The following is a 15,162-nucleotide window of genomic DNA, read 5'->3' as shown; positions in this document are numbered from 1 at the left end:
AAATTAACATTCTTTATAACATTTCATCAAGCTAACACATGGGTTTTGGCCAAAGGACAAAAACAACTCAACAGCCATATCCATGTAAAACTGCTTCAAAAAGTTAAGGAATAATTTCATTACACTGGTTTTAATCTTGCTTTCTTATCACTACAATATTGCTTTTGGTGTAGTCACTAAATATAAAGTTACTCTTCATGCTAGACTGGTCCCTAAGGATTCTAATCACTATGAACACATGGAAACATTATAAACACATCCTCAACTAAATTATGTCATCATCACACTCCTACTCAACTGTTGTTTTCCACAAATGAATCTTTGCATCTTCAAGGAAAGGTTTTATTATCCATCAACATTTGAACATGACAAACGAAAACAAAACCTCAAATATCTGTTATAGTTTATAGCAAAATAAAAGATTATAACTGATACACAATTTAGTTGATCAATTATTCCTGAATAAATAAATTAAATGTAAGATTTTTGCATATCTACAATATCTCTGATTGTTGTTTTTTTTGTGTTGGTTGTTTGTTTTAAACACATGGGAGTTTTGGTTTGGTTTTGGTTTTTCAAGACAGGGTTTCTCTGTGTAGCCCTGGCTGTCCTAGAATTCCCTCTGCAGACCAGGCTAGCCTCTGCCTCCCAGTGCTGGGATTAAAGGCATGGACCACAAGTGCCCAGCTTAAATGGGCTGTTCTTATATAGTCCAGATTAGCCCAGAATTTACTGTCCTTACCCATCATGCCCCACTACAGTTTATTCAGTGTTAGGGATTAAGCCCCAGATTTTCCTACATACCAAGGGAGCTACAATGACAGCATACTCAAGTTTTTTGTTTATGTGATTGGGGGTAGAGGGTATTTTCTGAGACACAGTTTCATTACATTTCCCAGAGTGGCCTTGAATTCCCAAGTGCTAAGATTATAGGCCACCACACATGGTTTCCTTTTATGCCTTCAGGTTAACACTGTATGTTATGTGAATGTCTAACTTTGGAGCAATAGAGTTCTTAACTTACTTTCAAGTCTCCCACTTAGTGTACTCATCTACAAAAAGAACAATAATAATAATAATAATAATAATAATAATAATAATAGTGGGTTGAGAGCTCTATGGTAAAACTCTTACCTGCTTTAGATCCTGGATTCAAAGCTAAGCCATACAAACACAGGAAAAGAAAAAAAATATTGTTCAGTCTGTTTAGGGGACAGTAAGATAACAATAAATATAAAAACAACATAAATACACTAAACTCTCAAAAAAAAAAATGCTGGGGCTGGAGAGATAGCTAAGAGAGTACTTGCTGCTTTTGTAAGACCTTAGTTCAGTTCCCAATACCCAGAAGGCAGCTCCAGTTCCATGGGCTCCAAGGGCACCAGGTATATACACGTGGTACACATACATACACGCCAACAAGACGTTCATACATATAAAATAAACATAAATAAATCATTTTTTAAAATGTTTATGAATTCAAGGTCAGCCTGGTCTACAGAGCAAGTTCCAGGATAGCCAAAGCTACACAGAAAAACCCTGTCTTGAAAAAAAAGTAACTGTTTATGTGATTCCCCCCTTACTCCTCAGCATACAGATTTACTCATTAATTGCAGGCACTGTCACATTATACTAGGTATGAGGCAATTTAAATCTAACCTTCTCCAAAACATCTAACTTTCTGAATTTTTAATTCTTTGTAAAGTTAAAAGCAGGATTAAAGTTGAGCAAGAGAGAAACTGGTCATGAAGCCATAAACAATAGGGCTAGACTACACGTTGGGTGTTTTTAAAGAGTATAATGTATTCTAGGCATCCTTGAACTATCTAACCCAGATGACATTGATGTTCTGAGCCTCTTACCTCCACTTTCCAAGTACTGAAATGACTGACTTTACCATCATGCCAAGTTTGTTACACATATTTTTAAAATGAATTGTGAGTATTATTCCAAGGGGCATGGAGAGGTACTGGAGAAATTAAAGAAATGTTATGACTTAAACAGGGCCTGGTGATTCACGTCTATAATCCTAGCTACTAGGGAGGCTGAGGCAGGAGGATCATGTTTTTTTGTTTGTTTGGTTGGTTGGTTGGTTTTTCAAGACAGGCTTTCTCCATAGTCCTAGCTGTCCTGGAACTCACTCTGTAGACCAGGCTGGCCTCTTGAATTCAATGAAAGCCTAGGCAACTTTCTGAGACTCTATCTGAAAAATAAAAAGTAAAGGGGACTGAAGATACCTCAGCGGCACAGCACTAGCCTAGAACTGACAAAGTCCTGAGTTTAATCCCTAGAATCAAAAAAGGGGAAACATGATAAGGGTGACCAAGGCTACTATGGTAAAAGATTACTGTAAGTGCAGATATTAACAGAGGAAAAAAATACTAGTGAAACATTACACATGACAAGATGGTGGTGGTATTCAGATAAAGGCGGCAGCAGTGGAGCTGGTAAGAGCAGTCAGAATCCACACACATCATGACGACAACCTAGGGGGTTGGTTTGACAGCATGAAATGAAAAAGAGAAAAGAGAAGAGACAAAAGACATTGCCTATTTGCAGATTAAACAACTGGAAAAGATAGAAGTGCCAATTTGCTGAATGACATAGTTTACAAGACAAACTGGAAAGCAGCCCTCAGTTCAGTTTTGGACAAGTTCAAGATATCCAGGGCTGGAGCTGTAGTCAGTGGAAGAGGGCTTACCTAGTATATACAAGGACACATGGACTCATTCTCCAGCATAAAATTAAAAAAAAATTTAAAAAGGTGAGCTTTAGGAAAGAAATATATTTGAAGCTTAGCCTCTAGATGCCAAATAAAGTCCTAAAACTGGATGAAATTACCGAGTGTCAGTATAGTGTCAGAACTCAAAGAAAAAGTGACACACACAAAAGCCCTATCATTCAGGAGGCTGAGGGAGGAGTTCAGGGCAGCAAGGGCTACAGAGCAAAACTTTGTCTTAAACAAATTCATTATAATTTAGGTTACAAATTTATTACAAAGACTAGGTTTGAAGGCTACACATGTACATACATCAATATGTCATAGCACAGTATAACTTTAAATGAATGCACAGAAAAGATTTAAATCAAAATTAAGATATGTAAGGAGGTGTTTGGGGTAGTACTCTTGTGCAAGGCCCTGGGTTCAATGCTCGGCTCTGGAATGGGAGCAGAGTATGGTATTCAAAAAGTCTCATATCTAGGTAAGGATTGTGAGGTTTTTTTTTTCCTATTTTTTTTTTCCAGAGACAGGATTGTCCTGGCTGTCCTGGAACTAGCTCTGTAAACCAGCCTGGCCTTGAACTCACAGAAATCTGCCTGTTTCTGCCTCCCAAGTACTGGGATTTAAGGCGTGCAGCATCACGGCCCCGCTATTATTCTTTCTTATCTTTCTGATATTTTCTAATATTTCTGAAATGAGTATGTGAACTTTTTTCACAAATTTTTATTTTAGAGTAGTTTTTGTCTTACAGCAAAGTTTGAAAGCAGTGCAGAGACTGCTAGGAGATGGTGGCTCGTGCCTAGCATGTGTAAGGCCCTAGTTTTGAACCCACGATTGCAAAAAATTAAGAAAAAAATATATACAAGATTAGGGAAATTATTCTTACCCAGCAAGCCTGTAGACCTGAGTTTGGTTTAAGTCATAGAGATGGCACTGTGAGTAAAGGTCATTGTCTCCAAGAATAACCATCTGAGTTCAACCCCAAGCAGAGAACACAGTATCCTGTGCACTCCATGTGCATGCAGCCAGGCATGCACCACCGTCACTTAGCAGAAAACTCATTGTGACTCTCTATGGTGATGCAGGTTCCATGATATGTGAAAATGGAAAGAAGTAACTATACCAAGTAACACTGCAGAAACGATAGTGATTGATCCACAAAGACCTTCCTCATTCCGATAGCTTCCTCAAATGAGGAAGTCGCCTCAGTTCACCCCACAGATGACCAACTCCTTTACGTGCTTCACATTTCACCATTCAGAAGTATAATTACTTATGCTTGTTATGGTGCTAAACAGAACCGGAAGCTAAATTGTACCTTTCAAGAACAGTGCAAAATAATCACATGCTTACCTCTCACCTTTCCAGACATTATTCTGCACTGTTAAAGATTCATAATTCCTTGGCAACACCCTATACTTTAATGCAATTAATTCCTTCTGTGCCCATTAGATGTACTACTCAAAGAATGTTCTATTCATATGTGGGTTTTGTTGTTGTTGTTTTGTTTTGTTTTTTCAACAGAGTTTCTCTGTGTAGCTCTGGCTGTCCTGGAAGTCATTATATATTCATAGATTTACCTGCCCGCTGGGATTAAAGGCATGCACTACTATACCAAATTTACATTGTGAATATGTACATTTGGAAATGATTAAAACCAGCCAGGTGCTGCTGGCACATGCCTTTTATCTCAGCACTCAGGAGGCAGAGGCAGGAGGATCTCTGAGTTTGAGGCTAGCCTGGTCTACAGAGCAAGTTCCAGGGTTACACAGAGAAACCCTGTCTCAAAAAATAAAATAAAATGGCAAATTTTATATAACAAACCCACTAAATAATATATTTTAAATGGCTGAATTATATAAATAAAAAAATCAGTAAAGCCACACTGAAATTTTTTAAGGACTAGAGAATAGCTCAGTGGTAAGTACTTGCCTAGCATGTACAGAATGCAAGTCCTAGGTTCAATCTTTAGCACTGCTCAAACAAAAAGGCAAAAAAATCAAAAACCACATTAACCAAAGATTAAATATCAAGCCATGTATGTTAACTCAGGCCTATATAATACCAGCACTTAGGAGGCTGAGGCAGGAAAACTGCTAAGAGTTCAGGCCAGGTTGGACTATAAAGTGACATCCTACTCCAAAAAACAAACAAAAAGCAGCAGCTAAAAATAATTAACTAGGTATCACTGATTTAAAATATGATACCTGGGTCAAAACTAAGCTGAAACTAACCCTGGTATTAATTACTTTAAATTTAAAAGCTGAGAAGAAAAATGGCAGACAAGATAGCAGACATTTTTTTCTTTTTTTTGAAATGTCTCTCTAAATAGCCCTGGCTCTCTGGCTGGCCTAAAACTCTATATGTTTTTGCCTCCCTGGCACTGAGATTAAAGGTATTCACGTCCAACCCAGATGAACTAATCTTTACTAAACTTCCAGTCATTTAGAGTACATTCTGAAGTTCTTTCCAGTCTTAAATTTTTAGCATACCAACTATTTTCAGAGCACTCCTTACATATTTGGTGTGCATCATTCTTCTCTTTTCATTAAAGCATAGCCCTACAGAGCCCTTTTTACACTTTTGTTGGGCGAATTCAACATATGTACTCAATATAAAATATATTTTTAATTAAATTATGTTTTTCTCAGTAATAGTTTGTTACAATCTTAGAATGCCTCAAAATTTCCCCAGTCTAAGGTAAATTTGAAATACTGGGGCTGGGGTGCAGCTCAGTGAGATAGAGTTTGCCTAGCATGCACAAGGACTTGTATTTAAGCCTCATTAGTGTAAGAGAAAGACAAAAATAGACACATAATAAATATATATAAAGCAAATATTTTATATGCCTACTAATAACTATATGGCCCACTGGCTTTTCTCATTCAATATGCAAAAACAGTGCATAAGTACATTGTCATCCAGGCCACGCTCTCGATTCACAAATAAAGACATGTAAGCCAAAATGGGGAAATCTGCCCAAAGTAAACAACTAGCAGCAACACAAGCAGGAACTGAGGACTTCCAGTTCTAGTTGCACACTTGACTTAGGCATCATTTACTTCAAAGATAATTAAAGGCTGGGAGAGGAACAGCAATGAGGGAAATCAGCGGGGAGAGGAGTAGCAGTAGAAGAGCGTTCAGGAGAAGTAAGTCAAAAAGCTGAAAACTAACTACACTTGGCTACTAGAAAACTACTGCTAGCTGGGTGTGGTGGCTCACTCAGTATTCCCAGCATTAGAAAGACTGAGACAGGAAGACTGCCACAAGTCAGAGGCCAGACTGGGCTACAGAGTGTCAAGCTAGCCAGGTTACATAGCAAGACACTCACTTTAAAAAAAGCTAAAGAAAGTAGTTCTGAAGGCATCTGTACTGGAAGCCAGTAAGTTTTGTTTTTTTCTGCTCTTTTTACAAAGGACTAGATGGGGGAGGGGTGTTTTAAAAGAATTAAGAGCAAAATGACACCCAGACAAATCAAAAAAAGATAGGTAGCAGGAAGAAATCTTAAAATTCTAACAGTCCACCAAGTGCCAACCCTTGCTTCAAATAGCAAAGCTATCTAATCTATATCTCACCATCATGCCATGAGATGGCTGGGCATGGGCAGGTTGTCTTTTCTTTTGTATCACCCTATTATAAGATTTACAAAACAACTGCACACTAGATGTTTGTGGGCTGGATACTTCAGTTCTCCCTTCTAGATAGATCTTAGCTATCCTAATACTCCTCTACCTAACTTTCTGGCCACTCCAGTCATGCATATTTGGACAAAAACTGTTAAAAGTTAAACTATTTTTGTCAAGCACTGTATTAACAATAAAAGTGAGCACATATACATGTTTAGTTAAAGCAATACAGTCTAAAATTTTTCTGCCCAAGTATTAAAAGAAATTCATATTTTCTAAAAGTCATTAGATCCATTCAACTTAAGTGATAAACAAGTAATAATTAAAATGTGAAATAACTGAGATTTTGAAAGTACACTGGTCATATTTTCTTCTCTGATCACTTCCTATTTAAATCAAAAGCCAAATTGTTAGCTAATGAATTCCTTTTCAGAATACATAGCACTCCTTTTTATAAAGATTAAGTTTATACATTCTTTTTAATATATTTCATAATTGTATCAAGAAAATTCAAAATAAAATTATTTTATAATACTAATAAAATACCTGCTTACTTTAAAAATGAGTAAGATCCTTTTTGTCAGGGCTGGAGAGATGGCTTAGCAGTTAAAAGCACCAGTTGCTCTTCCAGAGGACCGGGTTTGATTCCCAACACCCACATGGTGGGTGACTCACAACCTCTGTAATCCCAGTTCCTGAGTACCTGTAACTCCCTCTTCTAGCCCCTGCAGGCATCAGGCATGCACATGATACATAGATACACATGCAAGCAAAAAAACCATACATATAAAACAAGTCTATCTTGTATCTCATCACTTGGGAGGGGTAGTAGAAGGTAAATTCAAGGCCAGCCTCAGCTCTACAATTTCAAAGTTAGCCAAGCTACAGGAGACCTTGTCTCACATAGATAAATAAAGTCTGTTATACTCAGTCATCATCATTGCTTTTGAAAAGGACTAAAGACTAAATCATTCAGAGCCAGGTTTTAGAGCCAAACATCGTATATGTCTAAAATCTCAGAACTTGACTTGAAAGACTGAGGCAAATTTTATGCCAGGCTGCACTATTTCATAAGACATCGTCACAAAAACTAGAAAATTTAACTGTAAAGGGAACACAGTTTAGCAGTATATAGTAAGTCCTTATGTGTATTACAAAAGATATGTGATGAATTTCTAGATATTCAGCTTGTTTTTTCCAACAAGCATCTATCAAATCAGAATCCAGTTCTTATTCTGTGAATAGAAAGGTAATGTATATAATTGGTCCACTTCCATAGAATATTAGTTTATATCTAAAATCAAAACAATGTTATCTAATTTAGTTTGGCACTAATCCTTTTATATTTCATCAACAATCATAGAACTTATAAAAATTAAAACCACTGCTCCCTCTCCCGCCCTGACCTCTGCTGAAAACCCTCATCCAGTGGCTGATGAAAGCAGAGGCAGACACCCACAGCTGGACACTGAACTGAACTCTGGAACCCGGTTGCAGAAAGGGAGAAGTGAAGACCAAAGAGGTGGGGACCAGGCTGGTGAATCCCATGGAGACAGCTGACCTGAGCAAGGGGGAGCGCATGGACCCCAGACTGATATCTGGGAAGCAGCACTGGACTGATCCCAGACCCCTGAATGTGGACATTAATGAGGAGGCCTCGGCACTCTATGGGGCCTTGGTAGTGAATCAGTATTTACCCCGGCATAAGAAAGGACTTTGGAAGCCCATCCCAAATGGAGGAATGCTCTCTCGGCCTGGACACATGGGGGAGGGCCTAGGCCCTGTCCAGGATGGTATGACAGACTTTGGGGAACCCCCATGGAGGGCCTTATCCTCCCTGGGGAGCAGAGGGGGGAATGAGGTGGGGGACTGGTGGGGGGTTGGGAGGAGGGGAGGGAGAGGGTCAGGGGATTGACATGTGAAGCATCCTTGTTTCTAATTTGAACTAATAAAAAAATAATCTCTTGGGGGAAAAAAATGAAAACCACTTAAGGACCATCAAAATGGCTCAGTGAGTAAAAGCACTTACTGTGTAACCCTGGCAACCTAAGTTCCATCCCTAGAAACTACATAAAAAACCAGATGTGGTGGCTCTCATCTGTAATTCCAGCACTCTACTATAATAGGAGACAAAGACAGAACTAGCAGGAAGCTTGCATACATCACAATAACACCACCAGAAATAACATGAGGTTCTCTCTCAAAAACAAGGTAAGAGGAGAGACCCCTGAAAAGATGTCCTCTGATGTCTACTTGTGCACCCATACTCACATGTATACATACACAAAATAAACAAGCAAGTGTTTAAAACAAAAAAGCCACTTACATAAATACATGTCTGACAGTGCCATAATGAAGGCCATTGCTTGTAACGATAAATCTTTCCGCCAGTCACCCAAGCCCCGCCACCACATGAGTGCCCAAAATAACACACAGAGACTTATATTAGGTACAATGCTGCTGGCCAATGACTAGGATTTCTTACTTGCTAGCTCAGTCTTAATTATCAACCATAAGTATTAATCTATATATTTTAATAAAGACTTATCTTATAGGGGACGCTGGCAGCAAGCATCTTCTCTTGCTGGGATCTCATGGTAGCTCTGTCTCACTCCTACATTTCCCAGAACCCTCCTTCTCTCCTAGTCCCACCTAACTTGCTTCCCTATTGCCCAACAGTACTTTATCAACCAATAAGACAAACATATACACAGAAGAACCTCCCCCATCAATTACTTTGTATGCTAACTAAATTAAAAGAAATTTTTAAAACACACACATATTTCTTTCTACTAACAAGTTTTGGTCTGGGGAGAAGTAGAGAGAAAATAAAATGCCCAACATAAAAATACACAAGGCTGACAATGCAGCCCAAGAGTGCTTCCCTGTCACACTCAAGAGCCTGGTTTGATCCCCAGAACCACAGTAAATAAATAAATAAATAAATAACCAATTAAACTAACATAGAAGACTGAGCGAAGAAAGTCTTTGTCACTAAATAATGTATCATTATTAAAACCAAGAAAAAGTCAGCTATTAATAAGGTGGCTTACTGGGGCCTGGCGGTGGTGGCACACACCTTTAATTACAACACTTGGGAGGCAGAGGCAGGCAGATCTTAGTAAGTTAGATACCTTCATGGTCTACAGAGTGAGATTCAACACAGTCAGAGCTGTTACACAAAGAAACCCTGTCTTGAAAAACAAAGGAAAAAAAACGGAGGGGGGGGGACTTGTCAATGAGCCTGACAACTAGAACTCAGTCCCCAAAACCCACATAAAGGTAGAAAGAGAAAAATGACTCCATAAAGTTGTCATTGAACCTCCATATGCAAGCTAAAACAAAGTAAGTTCCAATTCCTTTCCATTTGTTTTAAAGATTGATTTTATGTGTACAAATATTTTGCTTCTATGAACATGAAGTGTACCATGCATATGTAGGCCTGTTACCTGCAAAGACCATAATGAGGTCAGATCTCCTGGAACTGGAGTGATAGATGGTTTTGAGCTACCATTTGGGTGGGTGCTGGAAACAAAACCAAATTCTCAGCAAGAACAGCAAATGCTCACAACCTCTAAGCCATCTCGCCAGTCCTCCAATTCCTTTTTATAATTCATTCATTATTTCTTAAACATCCTCGATATGCATAGCAATATGGCAGATTACAAAGCAATCTCCAAATAAGAGGCTTGGGCATATAGCTCAGTGATAAGCATATCTGCCTGGTACACAGGAAGCCCTGAATCTAATCCTTAACATTATAAAAGTTTTTTATATTTATTTATTTATTTACTTATTTATTTATTTAGATTTTTCAAGACAGGATTTTTCTGTGTAGCCCTGGCTATCCTGTAACTCAGAGATCTGCCTGCCTCAATGCCTCCTGAGTGCCAGGATTAAAAGCGCGAACCCCACTGAGACTGCCTGGCTGAATTCTGTATTGTGTATACAATCATAGAAGACAATACACAAAATTGATATTCAACAGCAAAGTTGCATGAGTAGGTGCCAAAATAAGTGGTGTGGCCAATAATAGAATTAACTCATTTGATCCAACTTCATGTAGTACCTAGAACTTACCCATCAGAAACCAATATTCAAATTCTTCTCTAATGTTTAAAAAAAAAAAAAAGCTGGCCTTCAGCTAAGGTTGCATCTCAGTGGCAGAGGGCTCTTGATCTCCAGAACCAAAAGAAAGGAAAGGAAAAACCTTTTAGGCAGGAAAGGGTTAGCCCTGTAAAGTAGACATCTTACATTGCACAGACAACACCAACACAACATCACAGGATGTAGAAAGCAAAGCTTGTATGATTTTCATGCAAAAGCCCATTCAAAAGGAAAAAGAGCAGGGTGTTGGTGGCGTACACCTTTAATCCCAGCACTCGGGAGGCAGAGGCAGGTGGATCTCTGTTAGTTCGAGACCAGCCTGGTCTACAAGAGCTAGTTCCAAGACAGCCTCCAAAGCCACAGAGAAACCTTGTCTCAAAAAAAAAAAAAAAAAAATTAAGCAAGTACATTTTTGCATACCAATATTCTTACAATTAAGGAGTCCAAGAATTAATCAGAGTAAAAAAGGGGATTCAAAAGAAATTATTTATCTAGTATACCAGACTTGGTGGCTCCAACCTGTAATCCCAACACTTGGGAAGCTGAGGCAGGAGTATTGCCAAGAGCTTGCATTCAACCTAGACTACACAGAGTGGCAGGACACACTCCCTCAAAACAACACCATAAACAAGGATGATTTATCCAAGATCCCAAAGAATGACATAATATCTATTAGTCTTGCAATATTTTTCCTATTGGACTACGTAAATTGCACCTACAAGTTACATAGCTTCATCAATATATACCAAATCTACAAAGATACTTCCTAGTCACTTGGTACTTAATGGAGCTTCACCACTACCCAATCCACTGTCAGGCAAAGTTGGTTTTTGTTTGTTTGGTTGATTTTTGTTTTGTTTTTTCTGTGATAAGGTTTCTCTATGTAGCCCTGGCTAGAGCTCACTAGGTAGACCAGGCTGACCTCCAACTCACAGAGATCCACCTGTTAGACAAAGTTTTGACACATTCGGAACCACAGCAGTGCATGATCAGTACCTGTACCATTACTTTATAAACGTCCAAGCTTCCTTTCAAATCTCATGCTCCAATTCCAGGGAGGGGAAATTGTTGCTGGCCCTGCTGCCACCACTGCTGTTAGCACTGAGGAGGCAGGGAAGGATGCAGGCTATAATCCTGGCTCCTCAATTTACTGTGTGATGAGTTACTTAAAATTCTGTACTTAATTCTCTCTCTCTCTCTCTGAAAAAAGGGAAATAATAATGGAAACCTAGGATACAGAATTGTCAGGAAGATCAGAGGGTAAAAAATATATGCAAAGCTCTTTTAATATTTGCTGATGCACAGCAAGAACTCAGTAAACACCAGCTATTACACCTCTGAAATCCAGCTTCAAAAATGCCATCATCTGGGACTATAATACACACACACACACACACACACACACACACACACACACAGACTAAAATCACTTTTATACAAAGATTCTTTAAATATAACCCTTTTTAAAAGAGGACAAAATTCATTTACCAAATAGAAATTATTTTGAAATCAATGTTATTTTTCTTTGATTTTTTTTAATCAGTTCTGGTCACAAAATGATAAGCACAATACTCTAAAGAAGAACTTGCAGTCTAAAAAGGTAAAAAAAAAATTTAAAAAACAAAATATTCTTGTATTTCTTCTTGCAGAATGCTGCTTACGTGTCAAGGCTATTCTTACTCTTTTCATATTTTACAGGAACCACATGACTTGTGGCTAGAGAAATTAAACAGCTAACAAAGAAATTTAGAGAAAAACCATTCAGTCTTGCTTCAAAAAGAATTGAAATACCAAATAATAAAACATCAAGTTTTAAGATGTAATCAAATCATATCTTCCAATGATTTTTAACTACATAGATTTATTATTAAAATATTAGATAAAATGGACTGGAGAGATGGCTCAGTCGTTAAAGGCTAGGCTCACAACCAAAAATATAAGATACTAAATATTAATCAACAATAGATAATAGTATCAAATTCACAAAAGGAAAATTCAAATTTGCTGTATTTTCCCAGTACACATTTAAAATGCAAATTAAGTAATCTGTGTGTCTAATATAGCAATGAAAACTTTATTGAACGTGAAAAGTACTTTTAAAACATTAGTCTACTCATTTTTAAATGCATACTTCATGCGACTAATTTAAGCATTCATTCCTGAAATTTTCTAAAAGCAAATCACGAAATTGTTGCTTGAAAATAACTGCAATGAGAAAATGAGTTTTTTTTTTTTTTTTCTCAAGGCGACTGAGAATTAAAAAGGAAATGAAATGGCCAAAGGAAAGGGGAGTACCCATTTCCTTTCACACGTTAGTAAATGTCAAAGAACTTTCAGGAGTCAAATCTCCTAGAAGTCTGATGGGAGGTCAAAGTTGTCTCAATGACAGGAAAGCCAACAGACGCCAGATGACTAATAGTAAAGTTATCAAAACATTTGAGTGCCTAGCAGTAATTCCCAAAGCATACAAAGTACAAATGTCCAGGATGAAGAGACAGAGAATAGTTTAAGATTCTTGGGAGCAAAACAATATTAATGATGATAGCAAGCAACAGTATTATACAACGTATCAAGATCTCACACTCCAGCTTCCTCAACGTTTACTCTATTCATCAGCTAACATTTTTAAATAACGAAAAGTAACGTGGATTCCCAAAGGAGTGATCTAAATGTAAAAATAAGGGTCAATCAAGTGTGTGTTTAGTTCTTTTTATTGTAAACCAAATCTGCTTCTTTACATAAAAAAACAAAACAAAACTACCAGCTGTCTCTAAAATCTTCTAATAGATACAGTTCACTAGTGATTAAAATATTATTTTTAATCCTTGCATTACCTCACAGCTAAAAATGTCAAGATACCACACCCAACATGTCTTTCCCCCCCCCCTCCGTGGGGGAGGGGTCAGGGAATACAGTAGTGGGGACGGGAAACTACAGGAAAACACTGAAGGTGATTTCCCTGGCAGGTTCCTCCACCAGGAACCGAGCGCACACATTGCGAAGGGCGAGCACAGGCCTGGGCCTCTGTAGGCTCCCTCCCTGGCCACCCGCTGGGATAGGAGCCCGGACGCGCCACCCAGGGCTACTCACCAGCCGTAGTGCTGACCAGCAGGACGGCCCATAGCAGCCAGGGCACCCGACAGGGTTGCTGCAGCGTGGAAGTCATCCCTGGGCCAGCCAAGAAGCAGGAGAGCAAAGAAAAGAAATCTGGAAAGTAAATTCGGGCGGAGAAATCCGGCCAGGAGGCTGCTCGTCTCTCCGTCTGATTTATCCTGCCCGGATTACAATGCAGTTTCAAAGGACAAATGGCAGATGCGAGGACCTAGCTGTAGAGCTCTCATTCCACTGCAGAATTTCCCTTCATTTCGCTCCCTCGTGGCTGGGGGGCTTCATTCGCCTAGGACAGGGTGCCTCGACTCCCCAGACTGAAGGCATGTCCGTGGGGGGGAAGAAGCAGGGAGCCCAGAAGAAATCCCTGCAATTATTTCCCTCGTAGTTTCACGATATCAAAAAAATACCCAGATCTGGGAGAAAACATAGCCAGAGTGCCGGGGGTGGGGTGGGGGTGGAGGGCGGGGACTCGATGGCAGCAGCACTGAGGATCAGAACAAGTTCCCGACCGCCGGGAAGGGCGAAGCGGGGCAGGCAGCGGCGCCCGGCCGCCCGAGTCCCATCGCTCCCGACTCGGAGGACAGTAGGCTTCCTTTTAAAGTTTCGCTTCGTCGCTCCCTTCACTCGGATTTCGACATCAACAAATCCTCTCTGCCGACTGGGTCGAAAAAGGTGCCTGCCTCCATGGGAGAGCCCACAGCCTCCTCAGAACAATCGCGCGAGGGTCGCGCAGGCCGGGCCTCGGGGCGCGGGGGAGGGGACAGGAGGGGAGGGTCGCGGCGGCCCGGCTGGCTCCGGAGCGCGACACGCGGGGACGTGCCGGGCTGCCCGGGCTGGCCCTTCGAGGGCGCTCCGCCCGCGGCCTCGCTCTCGGCTATCCCCGCCGCTCGCTCTTGCCTGAAGTAAATTCCACCATGGAAGCCTGGTCTTCTGCCGTCGATGGCTCGCGTGAGCGAATCACGGCACCCCCCGAGGAAGCTGCTGCTGCCGCCGCCACCACCGCCGCCTCGTTCTCCGCAGCTCTGGGCTCCGGGCGGAGCTCGGGCGTCGCGGGCCGAGGGCGGGGGGCGGCGGGAAGAAGGACGTAGGTGGCCGAGGAAGGGGTGGGCAGCAGAGCTTGCGAAACACCCTGCGCCCCTCCGGGAAACACCTCCGGCGGCTCGGAGCAGACCAGACACAAAGGGGGGAGTCGCCGCAGCTGCCAGTCTGAGGCGCTCCCGGTCACCGGAGTCGCCCCGCCTCCGCCGCCGCCTCCTCTCAGTCTCCGGCTCTCTACCCGACCCCTGTCTGTCTCGGGCCTGTGGTGCAGCGCGGGCGGCGGCGGCGGCGGCGGCGGCGGCGGCGGCGGCGCCACAGAGCCGCACTGCGCCTGCGCGCCCGCGGCCCCGCCCGGCCCCGCCCCTCGCTCCCAGGCTGGCTGCTGTGGAGAGCGAGGGAGGCCCTGGCGCGGCGCCTCTCGCCCGAGCGGCCCGGGGCAGGGTGGGGCCCGCGTGGGGCGGGCAGCCTGGGCCCCTCTCCTCACACACGCGTCCCTTCCGCACGTGGATGGCGTGGCGATCTGTGCGAACGGGTTAGACAGGGCGGCCACGTCTTTTG

At 41.3% G+C, this 15,162-nt stretch overlaps 1 protein-coding gene across 1 annotated transcript in view; it reads right to left on the bottom strand.

Moving 5' to 3' along the window:
• The window catches only part of Bmpr2 (bone morphogenetic protein receptor type 2), a 101,709-nt gene extending 87,723 nt beyond the window's left edge, over nucleotides 1-13,986 (bottom strand). Inside the window, exon 1 of the mRNA XM_027396998.2 lies at nucleotides 13,546-13,986. Coding sequence (XP_027252799.1) covers nucleotides 13,546-13,621 — 76 coding nt within the window. The 5' untranslated portion in view covers nucleotides 13,622-13,986. The remainder of the gene's footprint in view (nucleotides 1-13,545) is intronic.
• Between the last annotated feature and the right edge of the window lie 1,176 nt (nucleotides 13,987-15,162).

The sequence above is a fragment of the Cricetulus griseus genome, chromosome 2, assembly GCF_003668045.3.
Source record: "Cricetulus griseus strain 17A/GY chromosome 2, alternate assembly CriGri-PICRH-1.0, whole genome shotgun sequence".
NCBI classification, from domain to species: Eukaryota; Metazoa; Chordata; class Mammalia; order Rodentia; family Cricetidae; genus Cricetulus; species Cricetulus griseus.
This window is presented reverse-complemented; position numbering and strand designations above follow the sequence as displayed.